This window comes from Salvelinus alpinus, chromosome 8, assembly GCF_045679555.1.
Source record: "Salvelinus alpinus chromosome 8, SLU_Salpinus.1, whole genome shotgun sequence".
NCBI classification, from domain to species: Eukaryota; Metazoa; Chordata; class Actinopteri; order Salmoniformes; family Salmonidae; genus Salvelinus; species Salvelinus alpinus.
This window is the reverse complement of record NC_092093.1, coordinates 7,356,330-7,382,363: the sequence shown is the minus strand read 5'-3', so window position 1 is coordinate 7,382,363 and position 26,034 is coordinate 7,356,330. Positions and strand designations below refer to the sequence as shown.

Below are 26,034 nucleotides of genomic sequence, written 5' to 3'. Positions count from 1 at the left end.
TGGAGAAATTAATCACTATGGAAACAATCACTATGGAGACATTAAACACTATGGAGACATTAAACACTATGGAGACATTAAACACTACAGAGACATTCATCACTATGGAGACAATACTTACCATGGAGACATTCATCACTTTGGAGAAATTAATCACTCCTGCTTTTCCTCTATGTATTGTATATTATGTGTTTATGCATTATGTACTTCATCCTTTAAGCACCTGACTAAATGACTTCCCCCTGGTGGGGTAAGTAAGTTGTTCAAACTGTTTAACTAATGAGAGAGGAAGAGTTAACATCCCACATATTCATCCACAATACGTCTTATTGTTAAGGGCTAAGCTCCTTGAACAATGCATGTCACAAAGCTGAACACACACACACACACACACACTGGAACACACACACACACACACACACACACACACACACACACACACACACACACACACACACACACACACACACACACACACACACACACACACACACACACACACACACACACCGGAAAGCACGCGCGTGCACACACACTGAAACACACACACACACACACCGGAAAGTACGCGCGTGCACACACACTGAAACACACACACTGAAACACACACACAAAGGGAAACACACACTGAAACACACACACACACAAACATACTGAAACACACACACAAAGGGAAACACACACTGAAACACACACACACACAAACATACTGAAACACACACTCACACCCGATACAGGACCACAGACAGCCAAGGAGCCATGTCTGAAATTAGTTAATATAAATCTGTATGACAGGCTGTCCTGTTCTGGGTTGGGACAAACTATTTCAGCTTCATACACAGAACCCTCCCATTCTATTCCCTTACCGTCTAACATATACATGCATACAGTAGATGGAGATATGCAGGGTAGTGTAGACTAGGCTGGTTGGACTGAGATGGAGATATGCAGGGTAGTGTAGACTAGGCTGGTTGGACTGAGATGGAGATATGCAGGGTAGTGTAGACTAGGCTGGCTGGATGGAGATATGCAGGGTAGTGTAGACTAGGCTGGTTGGACTGAGATATGCAGGGTAGTGTAGACTAGGCTGGTTGGACTGAGATATGCAGGGTAGTGTAGACTAGGCTGGTTGGACTGAGATATGCAGGGTAGTGTAGACTAGGCTGGTTGGACTGAGATGGAGATATGCAGGGTAGTGTTGACTAGGCTGGTTGGACTGAGATGGAGATATGCAGGGTAGTGTAGACTAGGCTGGTTGGATGGAGATATGCAGGGTAGTGTAGACTAGGCTGGTTGGACTGAGATGGAGATATGCAGGGTAGTGTAGACTAGGCTGGTTGGACTGAGATGGAGATATGCAGGGTAGTGTAGACTAGGCTGGTTGGATGGAGATATGCAGGGTAGTGTAGACTAGGCTGGTTGGACTGAGATATGCAGGGTAGTGTAGACTAGGCTGGTTGGACTGAGATATGCAGGGTAGTGTAGACTAGGCTGGTTGGACTGAGATATGCAGGGTAGTGTAGACTAGGCTGGTTGGACTGAGATATGCAGGGTAGTGTAGACTAGGCTGGTTGGACTGAGATATTCAGGGTAGTGTAGACTAGGCTGGTTGGACTGAGATGGAGATATGCAGGGTAGTGTAGACTAGGCTGGTTGGACTGAGATGGAGATATGCAGGGTAGTGTTGACTAGGCTGGTTGGACTGAGATGGAGATATGCAGGGTAGTGTAGACTAGGCTGGTTGGACTGAGATATGGAGGGTAGTGTAGACTAGGCTGGTTGGACTGAGATGGAGATATGCAGGGTAGTGTAGACTAGGCTGGTTGGACTGAGATATGCAGGGTAGTGTAGACTAGGCTGGTTGGACTGAGATATGCAGGGTAGTGTAGACTAGGCTGGTTGGACTGAGATATGCAGGGTAGTGTAGACTAGGCTGGTTGGACTGAGATATTCAGGGTAGTGTAGACTAGGCTGGTTGGACTGAGATGGAGATATGCAGGGTAGTGTAGACTAGGCTGGCTGGATGGAGATGGAGATATGCAGGGTAGTGTAGACTAGGCTGGTTGGACTGAGATGGAGATATGCAGGGTGGTGTAGACTAGGCTGGTTAGACTGAGATGGAGATATGGAGGGTAGTGTAGACTAGGCTGGTTGGATGGAGATGGAGATATGGAGGGTAGTGTAGACTAGGCTGGTTGGACTGAGATATGCAGGGTAGTGTAGACTAGGCTGGTTGGACTGAGATATGCAGGGTAGTGTAGACTAGGCTGGTTGGACTGAGATGGAGATATGCAGGGTAGTGTTGACTAGGCTGGTTGGACTGAGATGGAGATATGCAGGGTAGTGTAGACTAGGCTGGTTGGATGGAGATATGCAGGGTAGTGTAGACTAGGCTGGTTGGACTGAGATGGAGATATGCAGGGTAGTGTAGACTAGGCTGGTTGGACTGAGATATTCAGGGTAGTGTAGACTAGGCTGGCTGGATGGAGATGGAGATATGCAGGGTAGTGTAGACTAGGCTGGTTGGACTGAGATGGAGATATGCAGGGTAGTGTAGACTAGGCTGGTTGGATGGAGATGGAGATATGGAGGGTAGTGTAGACTAGGCTGGTTGGACTGAGATATGCAGGGTAGTGTAGACTAGGCTGGTTGGACTGAGATATGGAGGGTAGTGTAGACTAGGCTGGTTGGACTGAGATGGAGATATGCAGGGTAGTGTAGACTAGGCTGGTTGGACTGAGATGGAGATATGGAGGGTAGTGTAGACTAGGCTGGTTGGACTGAGATGGAGATATGCAGGGTTGTTTTATTGGATGAGGAGGTGAAGGAATGGCTACTGTATGTTTTGTTTCTGTGTAAAACGATGACACGATAACACGATGACACGATAACACGATGACCCGATGACACAATGATACAATGACACGATGACACGATGACACGGTGACACGGTGACACGATGACCCGATGACACGGTGACACGATGACACGATGACACGATAACACGATGACACGATGACACGATGACCCGATGACACGGTGACACGATGGCACGATGACACGATGACACGATGACACGATAACACGATGACACGATGACACGATGACACGATGACATGGTGACACGATGACACGGTGACAGGGTGACACGATGACACGATGACATGGTGACACGGTACGGTGGAAGTACATGGTACGGTACATTTTTAGCTTAATTAGGTTAAAGTTTTTCACTGTATAGTGGACATACTAGCCACCTATGCCAACAATTGACATGTTTCTGAAATAAAACACACACACACACACACACACACACACACACACACACACACACACACACACACACACACACACACACACACACACACACACACACACACACACACACACACACACACACAGTAGTTCATAATTGTTTTGCTATGTAGCAATGTAGCTAAGTACTGGAACTACACACTACTGTTTTACCATGTAGCGGTGAAGCTAACTAGTGGAACTACACACTACTGTTTTACCATGTAGTGGTGTAGCTAACTACTGGAACTACACACTACTGTTTTACCATGTAGCGGTGTAGCTAACTACTGGAACTACACACTACTGTTTTACCATGTAGCGGTGTAGCTAACTACTGGAACTACACACTACTGTTTTACCATGTAGCGGTGTAGCTAACAACTGGAACTACACACTACTGTTTTACCATGTAGCGGTGAAGCTAACTACTGGAACTACACACTACTGTTTTACCATGTAGCGGTGAAGCTAACTAGTGGAACTACACACTACTGTTTTACCATGTAGCGGTGAAGCTAACTACTGGAACTACACACTACTGTTTTACCATGTAGCGGTGAAGCTAACTACTGGAACTACACACTACTGTTTTACCATGTAGCGGTGAAGCTAACTAGTGGAACTACACACTACTGTTTTACCATGTAGCGGTGTAGCTAACTACTGGAACTACACACTACTGTTTTACCATGTAGCGGTGAAGCTAACTAGTGGAACTACACACTACTGTTTTACCATGTAGCGGTGAAGCTAACTAGTGGAACTACACACTACTGTTTTACCATGTAGCGGTGAAGCTAACTAGTGGAACTACACACTACTGTTTTACCATGTAGCGGTGTAGCTAACTACTGGAACTACACACTACTGTTTTACCATGTAGCGGTGTAGCTAACTACTGGAACTACACACTACTGTTTTACCATGTAGCAGTGTAGCTAACTACTGGAACTACACGCTACTGTTTTCCCATGTAGCGGTGTAGCTAACTACTGGAACTACACACTACTGTTTTACCATGTAGCGGTGTAGCTAACTACTGGAATGACACACTACTGTTTTACCATGTAGCGGTGTAGCTAACTACTGGAATGATATGCAGGGTAGTGATATGCAGATATGCAGGGTAGTGTAGACTAGGCTGGTTGGACTGAGATGGAGATATGGAGGGTAGTGTAAACTAGGCTGGTTGGACTGAGATGGAGATATGCAGGGTTGTTTTATTGGATGAGGAGGTGAAGGAATGGCTACTGTATGTTTTGTTTCTGTGTAAAACGATGACACGATAACACGATGACACGATAACACGATGACCCGATGACACAATGATACAATGACACGATGACACGATGACACGGTGACACGGTGACACGATGACCCGATGACACGGTGACACGATGACACGATGACCCGGTGACACGGTGACACGATGACCCGATGACACAATGATACAATGACACGATGACACGATGACACGATGACACGATGACACGATAACACGATGACACGGTGACACGATGACACGATGACACGATAACACGATGACACGATGACACGATGACCCGATGGCACGACGACACGATGACACGATGACACGATAACACGATGACACGATGACACGATGACACGATGACACGATGACATGGTGACACGATGACACGGTGACAGGGTGACACGATGACACGATGACATGGTGACATGGTACGGTGGAAGTACATGGTACGGTACATTTTTAGCTTAATTAGGTTAAAGTTTTTCACTGTATAGTGGACATACTAGCCACCTATGCCAACAATTGACATGTTTCTGAAATAAAACACACACACACACACACACACACACACACACACACACACACACACACACACACACACACACACACACACACACACACACACACACACACACACACACACACACACACAGTAGTTCATAATTGTTTTGCTATGTAGCAATGTAGCTAAGTACTGGAACTACACACTACTGTTTTACCATGTAGCGGTGAAGCTAACTAGTGGAACTACACACTACTGTTTTACCATGTAGTGGTGTAGCTAACTACTGGAACTACACACTACTGTTTTACCATGTAGCGGTGTAGCTAACTACTGGAACTACACACTACTGTTTTACCATGTAGCGGTGTAGCTAACTACTGGAACTACACACTACTGTTTTACCATGTAGCGGTGTAGCTAACAACTGGAACTACACACTACTGTTTTACCATGTAGCGGTGAAGCTAACTACTGGAACTACACACTACTGTTTTACCATGTAGCGGTGAAGCTAACTAGTGGAACTACACACTACTGTTTTACCATGTAGCGGTGAAGCTAACTACTGGAACTACACACTACTGTTTTACCATGTAGCGGTGAAGCTAACTACTGGAACTACACACTACTGTTTTACCATGTAGCGGTGAAGCTAACTAGTGGAACTACACACTACTGTTTTACCATGTAGCGGTGTAGCTAACTACTGGAACTACACACTACTGTTTTACCATGTAGCGGTGAAGCTAACTAGTGGAACTACACACTACTGTTTTACCATGTAGCGGTGAAGCTAACTAGTGGAACTACACACTACTGTTTTACCATGTAGCGGTGAAGCTAACTAGTGGAACTACACACTACTGTTTTACCATGTAGCGGTGTAGCTAACTACTGGAACTACACACTACTGTTTTACCATGTAGCGGTGTAGCTAACTACTGGAACTACACACTACTGTTTTACCATGTAGCAGTGTAGCTAACTACTGGAACTACACGCTACTGTTTTCCCATGTAGCGGTGTAGCTAACTACTGGAACTACACACTACTGTTTTACCATGTAGCGGTGTAGCTAACTACTGGAATGACACACTACTGTTTTACCATGTAGCGGTGTAGCTAACTACTGGAATGACACACTACTGTTTTACCATGTAGCGGTGTAGCTAACTACTGGAATGACACACTACTGTTTTACTGTGTAGCGATGTAGCTAACTACTGGAACTACACACTACTGTTTTACCATGTAGCGGTGTAGCTAACTACTGGAACTACACACTACTGTTTTACCATGTAGCGGTGTAGCTAACTACAGGAACTACACACTACTGTTTTACCATGTAGCGGTGTAGCTAACTACTGGAACTACACACTACTGTTTTACCATTTAGCGGTGTAGCTAACTACTGGGACTGCATACTACTGTTTTACCATGTAGCGGTGTAGCTAACTACTGGAATGACACACTACTGTTTTACCATGTAGCGGTGTAGCTAACTACTGGAACTACACACTACTGTTTTACCATTTAGCGGTGTAGCTAACTACTGGAACTAAACACTACTGTTTTACCATGTAGCGGTGAAGCTAACTAGTGGAACTACACACTACTGTTTTACCATGTAGCGGTGTAGCTAACTACTGGGACTGCATACTACTGTTTTACCATGTAGCGGTGTAGCTAACTACTGGAACTACACACTACTGTTTTACCATGTAGCGGTGTAGCTAACTACTGGAACTACACACTACTGTTTTACCATGTAGCGGTGTAGCTAACTACTGGAACTAAACACTACTGTTTTACCATGTAGCGGTGTAGCTAACTACTGGAACTACACACTACTGTTTTACCATGTAGCGGTGTAGCTAACTACTGGAACTAAACACTACTGTTTTACCATGTAGCGGTGTAGCTAACTACTGGAACTACACACTACTTTTCTTCCAAAACTAAAGAAAATACAGGTGAAGTAGCCAATCGTTTCCTTTATTTTTCTTCATCTGACCTGCCTAATTCTTGGTGTTAACCTAATGACCTCAAAGGGATCTTTTCTGACCATTTGTAGTCCATGACATTTCAGATGTACATATGATAATTTTCACAAAGTACACTGTAAAAAAATATATAAATGCAATATGCAACAATTTCAAAGATTTTACTGAGTTACAGAGGAAGTCAGTCAATTTAAATAAATTAATTTCTGCCCCCTTATCTATGGATTTGATTGGGAATACAGATATGCATCTGTTGGTCACAGATACCTTTAAGACAAAGGTAGGGGCGTGGATGAGAAAACCAATCAGCATCTAGTGTGACCACCATTTGCCTCATGTAGCGAGACACATCTCCTTCGCATGGAGTTGATCAGGCTGTTGATTGTGTGTGTGTGTGTGTGGGGGGGGGGGGGGGGGGGGGATGTTGTCCCGCTCCTCTTCACTGGCTGTGCGAAATTTCTGGATATAGGCAGGAACTGGAACATGCTGGCACGACAATGGGCTTCAGGATCTCGCCACGGTATCTCTGTGCAGAGGTCCCGGGTGTAGAGGTCCTGGGCTGGCGTGGTTAAATGTGGTCTGCGGTTGTGAGGTCGGTTAGACGAACTGCCAAATACTCTAAAACGACGTTGGAGGCGGCTTATGGTAGAGAAATTAACATTCAATTCTCTGGCAACAGCTCAGGTGGACATTCCTGCAGTCAGCATGCCAATTGCACGCTCCCTCAAAACTTGAGACAACTGTAGCATTGTGTTGTTTGACAAAACTGCACATTTTAGAGTGTCCTTTTATTGTCCCCAGCACAAGCTAATGATCATGCTGTTTAATCAGCTTCTTGATATGCCACACCAGTCAGGTGGATGGATTATCTTGGCAAATGAGAAATGCTCACTAACAGGGATGTAAACAAATTTGTGGGCAACATTTAAGAGAAATGGGATCTTTTATTTCAGCTCATGAAACATGGGACCAACACTTTACATGTTGCGTTCATGTTTTTTGTTCAGTACAGATTTTGATATGATAATTTTTCATAAAGTAGTTTTGATGTAGTGAACGACTCTTTTCAAAGTAAACTATAATTGTCTTAAGGGTACCTTTAGCGAAGCTTAACCTTTTTCAGCGTGAAGGAAAACGTGGTGGGGGTGCTGTAAAATTATTTGCCAACAGAGGGGGACTGGACAAATATTTTTCCACCATACAAGCCTATTAAAGGACCAGTGCTCTACTTTTGTAAAAAGAAAAAAAGTATATAAAGTACCAGTCAAAAGTTTGGATAATGTGCAAAGCTGTCATCAAGGCAAATTGTGTCTACTTTGAACAATCTCAAATATAAAATACATTTTGATATGTTTAACACTTTTTTGGTTATTACATGATTCCATATGTGTTATTTCATAGTTTTGATGTCTTCACTATTATTCTACAATGTAGAAAATAGTAAAAATAAAGAAAAACCCTTGAAGGAGTATGTGTGTCCAAACTTTTGACTGGTACTGTATATTAATATGTTTTTCTTTTTTTCTGATTTTTCAGAAGAAACCGCTACGTCCCACTGCTATGTAGTTTTATAACTGTATTTTCAGAGTTGCTTCCCCAACAATGACCATCAAGCATCAACCCCCATCCATCTACATATACACCCCATCCCTCCACCTCTATTGAAACTGCCATCCCTCCACCTCTATTCAAACTGCCATCCCAACCACTTCTATTCAAACTGCCACCCCAACCACCTCTATTCAAACTGCCATCCCAACCACCTCTATTCAAACTGCCATCCCAACCACCTCTATTCAAACTGCCATCCTAACCACTTCTATTCAAACTGCCATCCCAACCACCTCTATTCAAACTGCCATCCCAACCACCTCTATTCAAACTGCCATCCCAACCACCTCTATTCAAACTGCCATCCCAACCACCTCTATTCAAACTGCCATCCCAACCACCTCTATTCAAACTGCCATCCCAACCACCTCTATTCAAACTGCCATCCCAACCACCTCTATTCAAACTGCTATCCCAACCACCTCTATTCAAACTGCCATCCCAGCCACCTCTATTCAAACTGCCATCCCAACCACCTCTATTCAAACTGCCATCCCAACCACCTTTATTCAAATTGCCATCCCAACCACCTCTATTCAAACTGCCATCCCAACCACTTCTATTCAAACTGCCATCCCAACCACCTCTATTCAAACTGTCATCCCAACAATGTAAAAAAAAATAAACTGCAGCTAACTGCCCTTCTAGCAATGTCAAACACCCCCCTGCAGCTAACTGCCCTTCCAGCAATGTCAAACACCCCCCTGCGGCTAACTGCCTTAATAATGTAGACAGAGGGAGGAAGGAGCTAAGGACGAAGGGTAGGGTAAACCAGTACAGACTAAAGCCATCAGTTAGGATACTGATCTGATAAATAAACACAGATGGACCATCTATCCATAATGTTATTCTGCCTTAGCAACCAGAAACATAACCTTCAAATGTACAGCAGTGTTGCTTCACCATCCTCCCTCTGATCCTCACAAGACAAAGGAAAGCCCATATGTCTGTGTGTGCGTGCGTGTGCGCGAGTGTGTGCGTGTGTGTATGCGTGGGTGCGTGTGCGTGCGTGTGTGTGTGTGTGCGCATGTGAGTGTGCATGCATGGGTGCGCATTTGTGTGTGCGTGTGTATGTGTGTATGCGTGGCTGTGTGTGCGCATGCGTGCGTGCGTGTGTGTGTGTGTGTGTGTGTATGTGTGTGTTTACTGTAAATTGGATTTTATTTTATTCTTTCCTTTCTCTTTTCAGAGTCTGAATGTAATGACTCCACTTTGTCTAATGATATTAGAGTCTGGATTGAATGTAATGACTCCACTTTGCCTAATGATATTAGAGTCTGGATTGAATGTAATGACTCCACTTTGCCTAATGATATTAGAGCCTGGATTGAATGTAATGACTCCACTTTGCCTAATGATATTAGAGTCTGGATTGAATGTAATGACTCCACTTTGCCTAATGATATTAGAGTCTGGATTGAATGTAATGACTCCACTTTGCCAAATGATATTAGAGTCTGGATTGAATGTAATGACTCCACTTTGCCTAATGATATTAGAGTCTGGATTGAATGTAATGACTCCACTTTGCCAAATGATATTAGAGTCTGGATTGAATGTAATGACTCCACTTTGTCTAATGATATTAGAGTCTGGATTGAATGTAATGACTCCACTTTGCCTAATGATATTAGAGTCTGGATTGAATGTAATGACTCCACTTTGCCTAATGATATTAGAGCCTGGATTGAATGTAATGACTCCACTTTGCCTAATGATATTAGAGTCTGGATTGAATGTAATGACTCCACTTTGCCTAATGATATTAGAGTCTGGATTGAATGTAATGACTCCACTTTGCCTAATGATATTAGAGTCTGGATTGAATGTAATGACTCCACTTTGCCTAATGATATTAGAGCCTGGATTGAATGTAATGACTCCACTTTGCCCAATGATATTAGAGTCTGGATTGAATGTAATGAATCCACTTTGCCTAATGCTATTAGAGCCTGGATTGAATGTAATGAATCCACTTTGCATAATGATATTAGAGTCTGGATTGAATGTAATGACTCCACTTTGCCTAATGATATTAGAGCCTGGATTGAATGTAATGACTCCACTTTGCCTAATGATATTAGAGTCTGGATTGAATGTAATGACTCCACTTTGCCTAATGATATTAGAGCCTGGATTGAATGTAATGACTCCACTTTGCCTAATGATATTAGAGTCTGGATTGAATGTAATGACTCCACTTTGCCTAATGATATTAGAGTCTGGATTGAATGTAATGACTCCACTTTGCCAAATGATATTAGAGCCTGGATTAAATGTAATGACTCCACTTTGCCTAATGATATTAGAGTCTGGTTTGAATGTAATGACTCCACTTTGCCCAATGATATTAGAGCCTGGATTAAATGTAATGACTCCACTTTGCCTAATGATATTAGAGCCTGGATTGAATGTAATGACTCCACTTTGCCTAATGATATTAGAGTCTGGATTGAATGTAATGACTCCACTTTGCCTAATGATATTAGAGCCTGGATTGAATGTAATGACTCCACTTTGCCCAATGATATTAGAGTCTGGATTGAATGTAATGAATCCACTTTGCCTAATGCTATTAGAGCCTGGATTGAATGTAATGAATCCACTTTGCATAATGATATTAGAGTCTGGATTGAATGTAATGACTCCACTTTGCCTAATGATATTAGAGCCTGGATTGAATGTAATGACTCCACTTTGCCTAATGATATTAGAGCCTGGATTGAATGTAATGACTCCACTTTGCCTAATGATATTAGAGCCTGGATTGAATGTAATGACTCCACTTTGCCTAATGATATTAGAGTCTGGATTAAATGTAATGACTCCACTTTGCCTAATGATATTAGAGCCTGGATTAAATGTAATGACTCCACTTTGCCTAATGATATTAGAGCCTGGATTGAATGTAATGACTCCACTTTGCCTAATTATATTAGAGCCTAGATTGAATGTAATGACTCCACTTTGCCTCATGATATTAGAGCCTGGATTGAATGTAATGACTCCACTTTGCCTAATGATATTAGAGTCTGGATTAAATGTAATGACTCCACTTTGCCTAATGATATTAGAGTCTGGATTAAATGTAATGACTCCACTTTGCCTAATGATATTAGAGCCTGGATTGAATGTAATGACTCCACTTTGCCTTATTATATTAGAGCCTGGATTGAATGTAATGACTCCACTTTGCCTAATGATATTAGAGCCTGGATTGAATGTAAAGTCAGAATCAGATATACCTACTGACCCTGGAACTGACCCTGTATATAGCTACTGACCCTGTATATAGCTACTGACCCTGTATATAGCTACTGACCCTGTATATAGCTACTGACCCTGTATATACCTACTGACCCTGGAACTGACCCTGTATATAGCTACTGACTCTGGAATTGTCCCTGTATATAGCTACTGACCCTGGAACTGTCCCTGTATATACCTACTGACCCTGTATATAGCTACTGACCCTGTATATAGCTACTGACCCTGTATATAGCTACTGACCCTGTATATAGCTACTGACCCTGGAACTGTCCCTATATATAACTACTGACCCTGGAACTGACCCTGTATATAGCTACTGACCCTGGAACTGACCCTGTATATGGCTACTGACCCTGGAACTGACCCTGTATATAGCTACTGACCCTGGAACTGTCCCTGTATATAGCTACTGACCCTGTATATACCTACTGACCCTGGAACTGACCCTGTATATACCTACTGACCCTGGAACTGTCCCTTTATATAGCTACTGACCCTGGAACTGTCCCTGTATATAGTTACTGACCCTGGAACTGTCCCTGTATATAGTTACTGATCCTGGAACTGACCCTGTATATAGCTACTGACCCTGGAACTGACCCTGTATATGGCTACTGACCCTGGAACTGTCCCTGTATATAGTTACTGACCCTGGAACTGTCCCTGTATATAGTTACTGATCCTGGAACTGACCCTGTATATAGCTACTGACCCTGGAACTGACCCTGTATATGGCTACTGACCCTGGAACTGACCCTGTATATAGTTACTGATCCTGGAACTGACCCTGTATATAGCTACTGACCCTGGAACTGACCCTGTATATAGCTACTGACCCTGGAACTGACCCTGTATATAGCTACTGACCCTGGAACTGTCCCTGTATATAGCTACTGATCCTGGAACTGACCCTGTATATAGCTACTGACCCTGGAACTGTCCCTGTATATAGTTACTGACCCTGGAACTGTCCCTGTATATAGTTACTGATCCTGGAACTGTCCCTGTATATAGCTACTGACCCTGGAACTGACCCTGTATATAGCTACTGACCCTGTATATAGTTACTGATCCTGGAACTGACCCTGTATATAGCTACTGACCCTGGAACTGACCCTGTATATAGCTACTGACCCTGGAACTGACCCTGTATATAGCTACTGACCCTGTATATAGTTACTGACCCTGGAACTGTCCCTGTATATAGTTACTGATCCTGGAACTGACCCTGTAAATAGCTACTGACCCTGGAACTGTATATAGTTACTTACTTTCTTCTGTTCTTCTTATTTCTATTGTTGGTTGGTTCAGTTCTACTTGTTTTTATGGCTCTGCTGCATTGTTGGGTAAGTTCAAGCAAGAATGTCATTTCACTGTACTGGTGCACGTGACAGTAAAACGTCAAACTGAAACATCACACCATACACCACTCTGCTATAGAGCTGTACTGTTCCCCGGTCACACCACAGACCAGCTAGCAGCTAACGTCATTAATACACGTGTCACATTGCATCTGGCGGAGCAGGGCGGCTCAAAACCAGCACTTTCCCCCACAACCACCTGCTCTCTCTGTCCATCAGTAAAAATCTAAAGTTCTAATTCCTAATTCTCTTGTCAGGACATCAGATGTTGTCGCTGTTACTTAGAGCAGAGCAAGGCCCAGGTCCAGGCCAAGGCCCAGGTCCAGACCAAGGCCCAGGTCCAGGCCAAGGCCCAGACCAAGGCCCAGGTCCAGGTCCAGACCAAGGCCCAGGTCCAGACCAAGGCCCAGGTCCAGACCAAGGCCAAGGTCCAGGTCCAGACCAAGGCCCAGGTCCAGACCAAGGCCCAGGCCAAGGCCCAGGTCCAGACCAAGGCCCAGGCCCAGGCCAAGGCCCAGGTCCAGGTCCAGACCAAGGCCCAGGTCCAGACCAAGGCCCAGGCCCAGACCAAGGCCCAGGTCCAGGCCAAGGCCCAGGTCCAAACGTATCTACTGTTTCAATCACATCCCACAGCTGAACAACATGTTAACTAGGGAAAATAATGGGGGTGGGGTGGGGGGGTGGGGGCATTCTAAATATATCGTTCCAGTCGACCAACACCAGTAATCACACAATGAAACAGATGCTAGTGCTGCTTTTTCTCCCCAGTTGATGTCGTTTGGTCGGATTACAGGAAGTAAACCCTTGACCGATGAGAAGTTGAGACGGACCAGAACAAGAGTGTGCCAGGGACACATTTATAACACTGATATCCATGCCGATGACGTTATACAAAACAACATTACAGGGATTCAACCCATACGTGCGTAGCCTTCATGCTAAGTATTCAATTCAACCGCCTTTAGGAAATCCCTGCACGACACACAATGCTGTATAGGCTGAGCTACTATGCAAATTATCACTAACTTGTCCTTTTAATTCAAAAGGAGGTGAGGGAGGAAACATACAACGAATGAATTTAATACCATGGAGCTATTGATTTTGTTTTTTGGATTCTTCCTCTCATATTACTGATGTGTCCAGAACTAATCCAGAACTAACACATTATATCTGAGACAGATCCATTTCAAATATACCCGTAACGACAAGAAGAAGAACTCAATACTGTACTTTAACGCTGCTCCAATAGAATGGAGAATCACACTGCTACAGAGACATCTGATTATTATTTTAATATCATGATTATTATGAATATGAATTATTATGAATAAATTATATGATTTTTGTTGTTGTTGTTATTGCCTATTATTTTTTGTTTATTCTCTAAGACACCAGAAGTCTCGTTACTGAACATTTTCACCTGTCATTTTGTCATGGAATTACTGAAGCTCAAATCACAAAACGGTCTTAGTTTAGTCTTATGTTATTACACATATGTCGATAGTGTTTGTTCTAAACTACATCTCACGTTTTATTGCCTGAAGACAATAACACGTGTGACCGAGGGTAGTCCAGCGATCTGAGACGGCACACATCTCTACAGTATTGGTATAGCTTTGAATGTCGCCTACTGCCCTTTGACACATCCTCTCTCTGTCTGTCATCCTCTCTCTGTCTGTCATCCTGTCTCTGTCTGTCTGTCATCCTCTCTCTGTCTGTCATCCTCTCTCTGTCTGTTATCTTCTCTCTGTCTGTCATCCTCTCTCTGTCTGTCATCCTCTCTCTGTCTGTCATCCTCTCTGTCTGTCATGCTCTCTCTGTCTGTCATCCGCTCTCTGTCTGTCATCCTCTCTCTGTCTGTCATCCTCTCTCTGTCTGTCATCCTCTCTGTCTGTCATCCTCTCTCTGTCTGTCATCCTCTCTCTGTCTGTCATCCTCTCTCTGTCTGTCATCCTCTCTCTCTCTGTCTGTCATCCTCTCTCTCTCTGTCTGTCATCCTCTCTCTCTCTGTCTGTCATCCTCTCTCTGTCTGTCATCCTCTCTCTCTCTGTCTGTCATCCTCTCTCTCTCTGTCTGTCATCCTCTCTCTGTCTGTCATCCTCTCTCTGTCTGTCATCCTCTCTCTGTCTGTCATCCTCTCTCTCTCTGTCTGTCATCCTCTCTCTCTCTGTCTGTCATCCTCTCTCTGTCTGTCATCCTCTCTCTCTCTGTCTGTCATCCTCTCTCTCTCTGTCTGTCATCCTCTCTCTGTCTGTCGTCCTCTCTCTCTCTGTCTGTCATCCTCTCTCTGTCTGTCTGTCATCCTCTCTCTGTCTGTCATCCTCTCTCTCTCTGTCTGTCATCCTCTCTCTCTCTGTCTGTCATCCTCTCTCTCTCTGTCTGTCATCCTCTCTCTCTCTGTCTGTCATCCTCTCTCTCTCTGTCTGTCATCCTCTCTCTGTCTGTCATCCTCTCTCTGTCTGTCATCCTCTCTCTGTCATTGTCTCTATGTATTGGTTCAATATTTTAAAGTCAGAAAATACCTCGTAACATTTAAAAAATAAAGGAAAGTAACAGGTGTCAACTTTATCTTTCCGCTGTATCTTCAAATCACGGTCATTTTCCTAATGGACGCCCGTCAGGTGTTTCCATCGTACGGTCATGAGGCTGTCGCTAAAACGAGTTATCAGGTCAGTGTGTGAGTCTCCAGTCCCGCCCGTGTGTGTGTGTGTGTGTGTGTGTGTGTGTGTGTGTGTGTGTGTGTGTGTGTGTGTGTGTGTGTGTGTGTGTGTGTGTGTGTGTGTGTGTGTGTGTGTGTGTGTGTGACCGCAGCTAGCTACACTGCTGACTGTTTGTCTGGGATGTAAGGAAATCTGTTTGGGAACACAGGGAGGGACAGAGAGAACCAGCGAATATGTTTCAAGATTCACAACGCTGATAGAAAATGTACGACAAACAATTTGTGATAAACAACATGCCATTGTTCTATATTATGCAGAGGAGGTCAGACATGACGCAGGGTCAGACATGACGCAGGGTCAGACATGAGACAGGGTCAGACATGACGCAGGGTCAGACATGACGCAGGGTCAGACATGACGCAGGGTCAGACATGAGACAGGGTCAGACATGACGCAGGGTCAGACATGAGACAGGGTCAGACATGAGACAGGGTCAGACATGACGCAGGGTCAGACATGACGCAGGGTCAGACATGACGCAGGGTCAGACATGACATGACACAGGGTCAGACATGACGCAGGGTCAGACATGACGCAGGGTCAGACATGACATGACACAGGGTCAGACATGACACAGGGTCAGACATGATGCAGGGTCAGACATGACACAGGGCCAGACATGACATGGAACAGGGTCAGACATGACACAGGGTCAGATATGACATGAAACAGGGTCAGACATGACACAGGGTCAGATATGACGCAGGGTCAGACATGACGCAGGGTCAGACATGACGCAGGGTCAGACATGATGCAGGGTCAGACATGACGCAGGGTCAGACATGACATGACACAGGGTCAGACATGACACAGGGTAGATACAGGGAACACCTACTGTACAATACATACATGTATGCATTACATGTCATAATAAATAACAAGCAATATGTTTCATTCATAGTCCATGGAGTGTGTGTGTGTGTCAGTGTGTGTGTGTGTGTGTGTGTGTGTGTGTGTGTGTGTGTGTGTGTGTGTGTGTGTGTGTGTGTGTGTGTGTGTGTGTGTGTGTGTGTGTGTGTGTGTGTCTGTGCGTCCAGGCGTGTGTGGGTGGGTGGACTCATACATTGTGTGTGTGTCAGTGTGTGTATTCTGATCCCCTGTCGGAAGGAGGTATAGCGTGTGAGGAGGGCATTACTAACAGGACCTCTTGCTCCAGGCTAATCGGCCGGTGGTCCGAGCCACAATCCCAGAATCCTCTTGGGGTTAAACCAATGTATTCTAAGAACCAACCCCCCCCCCCCCCTGAGCTGACCTCACCTCTCTGGTGAAGCCCTCACAGAGACAGATTTACTCAGTGTTTGCACGAATGCTGCATGCTGTAGGTTGCAGCTGCACATACAGTCTTCTTAAATGTCATTTCCTATCTGGGTAACTAGGGGAACGAGATACATTTTCTTCTTACAAACATGCAACTTTGATGATGGATTTGGCCCGAAATTAAATTCTCTCTCTCTCTATTAAAACAGACAGAGAAAACATGACACACACATTACATAATCTTATGTTTATTACTTACTTTGAAAAGGCGTGCAAACACTAAATATATTTAAATTCTTAGTTTGAAAAGGCATGCAAACACTAAATATATTTAAATTCTTAGTTTGAAAATGAGTACGAATACGAAATATATTGAAATTCTTAGTTTGAAAAGGCGTGCAAACACTAAATATATTTAAATTCTTAGTTTGAAAAGGCGTGCAAACACAAAACATATTTAAATTCTTAATTTAACTCGGCAAGTTAGTTAAGAACAAATTCTTATTTACAATGACAGCCTACCAGGGAAGAGTGGGTTAACTGCCTCGTTCAGGGGCAGAACGACAGATTTTTATCTTGTCAGCTCAGGGATTCGATCCAGCAACCTTTCAATTTCTTTCCCAGTGCTCTAACCACCAGGCTACCTGCCGCTACAAACGAATGTCCTGTCTATGCAGTGTACTATTGTTGACATACCTAATTCTGCTGCAACAAACAGGGACAGAGGCCGGGGATTAGATATTGTCCCACAACAAACAGGGACAGAGGCCGGGGATAGATATTGTCCCACAACAAACAGGGACAGAGGCAGGGGATTAGATATTGTCCCACAACAAACAGGGACAGAGGCAGGGGATTAGATATTGTCCCACAACAAACAGGGACAGAGGCAGGGGATTAGATATTGTCCCACAACAAACAGGGACAGAGGCAGGGGATTAGATATTGTCCCACAACAAACAGGGACAGAGGTCGGGGATTAGATATTGTCCCACAAAAAACAGGGACAGAGGTCGGGATTAGATATTGTCCCACAACAAACAGGGACAGAGGCCGGGGATTAGATATTGTCCCACAACAAACAGGGACAGAGGCCGGGGATTAGATATTGTCCCACAACAAACAGGGACAGAGACCGGGGATTAGATATTGTCCCACAACAAACAGGGACAGAGGCCGGGAATTAGATATTGTCCCACAACAAACAGGGACAGAGGTCGGGGATTAGATATTGTCCCACAACAAACAGGGACAGAGGTCGGGGATTAGATATTGTCCCACAACAAACAGGGACAGAGGCAGGGGATTAGATATTGTCCCACAACAAACAGGGACAGAGGCCTGGGATTAGATATTGTCCCACAACAAACAGGGACAGAGGCCGGGGATTAGATATTGTCCCACAACAAACAGGGACAGAGGCCTGGGATTAGATATTGTCCCACAACAACAGGGACAGAGGCCGGGGATTAGATATTGTCCCACAACAAACAGGGACGGAGGCCGGGGATTAGATATTGTCCCACAACAAACAGTGACAGAGGTCGAGGATTAGATATTGTCCCACAACAAACAGGGACAGAGGTCGGGGATTAGATATTGTCCCACAACAAACAGGGACAGAGGTCGGGGATTAGATATTGTCCCACAACAAACAGGGACAGAGGTCGGGGATTAGATATTGTCCCACAACAAACAGGGACAGAGGTCGGGGATTAGATATTGTCCCACAACAAACAGGGACAGAGGCCTGGGATTAGATATTGTCCCACAACAAACAGGGACAGAGGCCGGGGATTAGATATTGTCCCACAACAAACAGGGACAGAGGCCGGGGATTAGATATTGTCCCACAACAAACAGGGACAGAGGCCGGGGATTAGATATTGTCCCACAACAAACAGTGACAGAGGTCGGGATTAGATATTGTCCCACAACAAACAGGGACAGAGGCCTGGGATTAGATATTGTCCCACAACAAACAGGGACAGAGGCCGGGGATTAGATATTGTCCCACAACAAACAGTGACAGAGATCAGGGATTAGATATTGTCCCACAACAAACAGGGACAGAGGTCGGGGATTAGATATTGTCCCACAACAAACAGGGACAGAGGCCGGGGATTAGATATTGTCCCACCACAAACAGTGACAGAGGCCGGGGATTAGATATTGTCCCACAACAAACAGGGACAGAGGCCGGGGATTAGATATTGCCCCACAACAAACAGGGACAGAGGTCGGGGATTAGATATTGTCCCACAACAAACAGGGACAGAGGCCGGGGATTAGATATTGTCCCACAACAAACAGGACAAAATGAATGCCGGCACTGTTAGTATGATTCTATAGATTTGCATAACAGAGCATATAAAATTGTTACATTGTAGGTCGTAAAAATACATGACCAGATGATCATGTATTTTTTTTTTTGTAATTTGAATTATATTTGTACTTTTATGTAGAAATAAATTAAAATGTCTGTCTTACGAGCAGTCTTCTTTTCTAAATTGAATATTAAACAGGGTACTGTCTGTGTTTTTGCGGACTGTAGTATATTGTAGTATTTAGTATAGTGTTTCTGAAGACATTACTGTAGTATTTACTATATTACACAGGGTAGACCAATAGTTATGTTTCTACAACCGCTGAATGAGTTTCACAACATTTTATAATTGCAAACTACTGGTTATAGCAAAGAAATAAAACGCTGATCTGTGACAATTGCAACCAAAGTACACTCCAAACCATGTAAATTATACACACAACATAAACTGTGTAGCCACGATTTGAATTTCAGTTGTGTAATTAAAACAAAAGAGCAAAACAGGTGTAGGAGTCGTAAGGGCTGTGTAACACAGAGGTACATTGTAATTACTCACTTAGCTACCTACGCTAATCCTATTATGCCCTACGTTGTGGTCTAACAAACTGACAGCTTTAGGACTGAAGCTAAAGTACTTTTCTTTTTTTTTTTTTACAAACTTAGACACGTGTGATCAAAAGGTCATCAAAAGTTCAACCGTTCATTGCAGCAATAAAGTATAAAATATAAAGTATTTAAAGTATAGATACGTTATATACAAATGTTGGGGTGTAAGCCTGTTCATATATGTTAAGTAAAATTACTTTCTTCGAATATGGATAGAACTGTTCTGAAAAAGATAAATCGTTACTGTGTTTGAAGGATAGTAAATAACCAAGTATCTACGAGGTGACAATGTATTATAATGACTGAACGATAGTAAATAACCAAGTACCTACGGGGTGTCATCAAGGCAAAAGGTGGCTAATATAAAATATATTTTGATGGTTATTACTTTTTTGGTTACTACATGATTCCATATGTGTTATTTCATAGTTTTGATGTCTTCACTGTTATTTTACAATGTAGAAAATAGTACAAATAAAAAATTGTCCAAACTTTTGACTGGTACTGTATATATGAACAGATCATTTCTAAAACGCTATATCATATTATTCAGAAATAATTGCCAAAAACATTTAGTTATTTGTTACATGTGACAGTGTAAAACCTATCAGTGCTACTTATTTCTCTGAGAGGGAGGCGGATATATGACAAAAATATGATAATTTATCTCTCTGAATAGAAACCATCAGGTGATAGATTTTAAACAAATACATGTCTGGTATTGAACAAACCCTACGCCATGACTAGACAGTGAAAAAACACACCAATCTCTTTCAGATTTTCTTTAAACAATAAAAGCTAATTTACCAACATTTCTGAAAATGGATATATAGTAGTTTGGAATTAAATTAAACTATATATATATTATATATTATATTAATACAGTATATTACTTGATGGTTTCTATTCAGAGAGATAAATTATCATATTTTTGTCATATATCCGCCTCCCTCGCTGAGAAATAAGTAGTACTGATAGGTTTTACACTGTCAAATGTAACAAATAACTAAATGTTTTGCAATTATTTCTGATTAAAAAAATACAAATATATAGCGTTTTGGACATAAACTCATCATATATACAATACCAGTCAAAAGTTTGGACACACCTACTCATTCAAGGGGTTTTCTTTATGTATATATTCTTAATTTATTCCGAATGTATATTTATGAAATGTACAATGTACACAGTTTCAGTGTCAGTATGTCTTTGTAAAGCAGGTAAAGGGAGAATTCACAGGGTTTGAGACACTACAGTCTAACTACAGTATCCTGTAAAGTGTTCCCTTGACAGCATAACTCCGTTACATCCCGTCTAGAGTTTAACACTGAGAGGTTTCTTCCTAGCCACCGTGCGTCTGCATCTGCGTTGCTTGCTGTTTGGGGTATTAGGCTGGATTTCTGTATAAGCACTTTGTGACAACTGCTGATGTTAAAAGGGGCTTTATAAATACATTTGATTGATTATACTGAAGCTGCTCCTCTCAAGAACTAATGACTTCAATGAGTTAAATGAATTAAATGGAAAAGCATTTCTCTACACATGTCTAGGTTATCATTAGCTATATAGATAATCTGTTTCAGACATGTCTAGGTTATCATTAGCTATATAGATAATCTGTTTCAGACATGTCTAGGTTATCATTAGCTATATAGATAATCTGTTTCAGACATGTCTAGGTTATCATTAGCTATATAGATAATCTGTTTCAGACATGTCTAGGTTATCATTAGCTATATAGATAATCTGCTTGAGACATGTCTAGGTTATCATTAGCTATATAGATAATCTGCTTGAGACATGTCTAAGTTATCATTAGCTATATAGATAATCTGCTTGAGACATGTCTAAATTATCATTAGCCATATAGATAATCTGTTTCAGACATGTCTAGGTTATCATTAGCTATATAGATAATCTGCTTGAGACATGTCTAGGTTATTATTAGCTATATAGATAATCTGCGTGATCTTCTACCACTCCAGTCTGATTTTATTGTGTTTGTTAATGAGTTATAATAGTTGTAATGAGTTAAATTAGTAAAATTGAATGGCTTCTCTCTAGACATGCAAAGGTTAGAATATACTGTACAGTTTGGGATCATCCGTATCACTTCCACAATTTAAATTGTTGAGTTTTCTTATTTTAATTTGCAAAAAAAAATTCTGCAACATTTTTATAAATTAACACTTATTAATTAAAACGGAGATTAAAAAAAAGTAGACAGTTACTCAGTAAAGACCATATGAAGACCAATTGTTTAACTGTCAAATATATTAGTGTTTTTTCAAATACAATTATACATAAAAATGTATCTCTCAGGACGCTTGACAAATGCTACTGTTTTGATGCTTTGAATAAACAATTGCTATAGGACTACATTTCCCAAACCCGGTCGTCGGGACCCCGAGGGTTGCACATTCAGCTTTTTCCTCTAACACTACCAACGCTCGATAATTAGTTGATTATTTGAATCAGCTGTTTTAGTGCTAAGACAAAAACAACGACCGAGTTTCACGTGACCACTGTATTAAACTATCCTTTTTTTAAGGATTTTTAAAAAAAAGATAAATAATATTAACTCTAATTTATCCTGAACCATAACAATCTTGTTTTACAATTTACAGTAGACACACTCTTCTGGTACATTAACAATTATACACACACACACACACACGCAAACACACCCCCCCCAAACACATACACATAATTTTACAGTACTTGTGCAGCGGTTTGGTAAAACGGTCTGGTAAAACGGCTGCAGGCAGAGCTGGAAAGTGGTTGTCTGGCTGTCATTCCGGTAATCTAGTGGCCTGGGGGGGGGACCCTGGTCCTAATGAAGAGAGTGGTGGGACGATCGGGCCCTGGACTGCCCTCTCCCCAACACCCCTCCTACCAAGGCTAGGTAAGGTTCTACTTGCACTGTGCGGTCAGCCGGACAGCCTTGCACTCCCAATTGGTTTGGCAGCAAAATTAAATAAGTATATAAAGAAAATTGTCTCTTTGATGAAACTTACAGAACCCTAACGTCAGAGCAGAAATATAGAGATAGATAACTCTGTCCACTGTGAGGAACAAAAAGTGATTTAACATTTAATGTCAAAACCTCACTGCTTTCAAATTTCTTTAAAAAAAAAAATGTAGGAAACAAAAGGATGAATTGATAATATTAAAAAAAGAGAACAAGAGAAACGAGAGAGAGAAAAGTGCTGCACCTACTGGTCCTGATAACAGAGGGGGACACACCGCTCAGAAACATCCATCACAGTCCAGCTTTAGCATTCCAGAAAGAGTCAGTTCATCCTCATCACTTCCTGTGAGCAGTCCGTCAATCTGTCAGCGGTCTCTTCAACACCTCTGTCCTGTCTTGTCCTGCTCCTCACTAGAAAAACACCTCTGTCCTGTCTTGTCCTGCTCCTCGCTAGAAAAACACTTCTGGCTCGGCCAGACACACTGCGCTACTCACAGGTACTGTACCGCAGGTTGAGGGTGTGTATGTGTTTGAGTGTCAGAGGAGAAAGACAGAGAGGATACAGAGAGAGTGAGAGGATGAAAGGAGAGAGAGAAAGAGAGAAAGAAAGAAGGAAAGAAAGGAGAGAGAAAGAGAGAGGAAACAGAGAGAGAGAGAGAGAGAGAGAGAGAGAGAGAGAGAGAGAGAGAGAGAGAGAGGAAACAGAGAGAGAGAGGGAGGGAGAGAGAGAGAGATGAGAAGAAAAGGATAAAAGAGGAATACGGAGAGACAGAAAGCGAGAGAGAGAGAGAGCGATGGGTAGAGAGAGCAACAGTGAGCGTGTGAGAGCGCAGCGCACCAAGACTGAGGTAGTCAGTGAGAAAGTGGATTGACTGTCTCCATAGCAGGGACAGAGGCTCTTTAAGACAGGGGGGATATAGAACAGCTGCTGTTGGCTGGCTGGCTGGGAGGGGGCCGGCCTTACAGCGGCCAAGGGGGTTGGCAATTGACAACAGGGGGAGGGGCTAACCGAGTCCAGCAATTCACAACGGTGTGTGTACAGAAGCTGTGAAACATGCAAATACACACACACACACACACACACACACACACACACACACACACACACACACACACACACACACACACACACACACACACACACACACACACACACACACACACACACACACACACACACACACACACACACACACACACACACACATACTGTACACACACCCACACAACCCACATCCATGAAGACTACACACTATCATTATAAGTGCCAATTATTTACTTTAATTAGTTTAAACCAATTCAATGTCAAACAAAGGAGAATATAGGGATCTCCTCCCCCTTCTGAAACTCCCCCTTCTGACTCTCCCCCTTCTGAAACTCCCCCTTCTGACTCTCCCCCTTCTGACTCTCCCCCTTCTGACACTCCCCCTTCTGACTCTCCCCTTCTGACTCTCCCCCTTCTGACTCTCCCTCTTCTGACTCTCCCCCTTCTGACACTCCCCCTTCTGACTCTCCCCCTTCTGACTCTCCCCCTTCTGACACTCCCCCTTCTGACTCTCCCCCTTCTGACTCTCCCCCTTCTGACTCTCCCCCTTCTGACTCTCCCCCTGCTGAAACTCCCCCTTCTGACTCTCCCCCTTCTGACACTCCCCCTTCTGACACTCCCCCTTCTGACTCTCCCCCTTCTGACACTCCCCCTTCTGACTCTCCCCCTTCTGACTCTCCCCCTTCTGACTCTCCCCCTTCTGACTCTCCCCCTTCTGAAACTGAACACAACAACCTGCAAAAAAAAGTGTTATTTTTCACAGTATCTGTTTAGTCTTACATATTTAGAATATGATAACAGATCGTATTGAATGAATTGTGAATAATGATGAGTGAGAAAGTTACAGACACATTTAAACACCATTTCTCCCAAGACAAGTTCTCATCATTACAATAACAGGGGAGGGTAGCATTTTTTTGTGGATATGATATTTGTGTATCTGTTACTTTCTCTCTCATCATTATCCACGATTCATTCAGGACTCTCCGTAATCACGGTAGCATCCACATTAATGTAGAAGTGTTTGGAAAACATGTTATATTCTTATTTACAATAAAAGTTTTGTCCAAAATGACACAATACATTATTTAACATTCATTTCTATTGGGCACAAAATAATCTGAAACACAACCCAAACAAACAGGAAATGCATCCAACAAGTTCATAGAGTCACAATGATGTATATGATGATGTCACAATGATGTTTATAGAGTCAGATGTAACCATTGCATGCTTAGAATATAGGACCAAACACTACATTTTCTACTACTTTAATACACATCTATTTTTGGCCCCCTAAAATGGGTGGACCATGTACAAAAAGTGCTGTAATTTCTAAATGGTTCATGGATGAATAATTCCCTCAAATTAGAGCTAACAGTCCGCACTTTAACCTCATGGTCATTGTATCATTTTAAATCTAAAGTGCCGGAGAACAGTGCCAAAAATAAGAAAAAATATTTCACTGTCCCAATAATTACGGAGGGCACTGTATATCAGAACTAGTGTAAGGGAACAACCTGGACTCAGAGTTATTATTAATTAACACTTTAAATGGGAGGAAGAAGTAGACAGTTACTGTCTAAAGACCATATAAAAACAATTGTTTAACTGTTATTTATACACTACGTATTCAAAAGTATATCCACCTTCAAATTTGTGGATTCGGCTATTTCAGCCACAACAGTTGCTGCCAGGTGTATAAAATCGAGCCCACAGTGGTGCAATCTCCATAGACAAACACTAGCAGTAGAATTGGAGCGGGTCGAGAGTTTCAAGTTCCTTGGTG

At 42.8% G+C, this 26,034-nt stretch overlaps 1 protein-coding gene across 2 annotated transcripts in view; it reads right to left on the bottom strand.

Moving 5' to 3' along the window:
• Positions 1-24,068, bottom strand: part of LOC139582483 (steroid hormone receptor ERR2-like) — a 123,534-nt gene extending 99,466 nt beyond the window's left edge. For both annotated transcript variants that reach the window (XM_071412532.1, XM_071412533.1), the window contains exon 1: positions 23,449-24,068. In XM_071412532.1, coding sequence (XP_071268633.1) covers positions 23,449-23,492 — 44 coding nt within the window. In that variant the 5' untranslated portion in view covers positions 23,493-24,068. The remainder of the gene's footprint in view (positions 1-23,448) is intronic.
• Between the last annotated feature and the right edge of the window lie 1,966 nt (positions 24,069-26,034).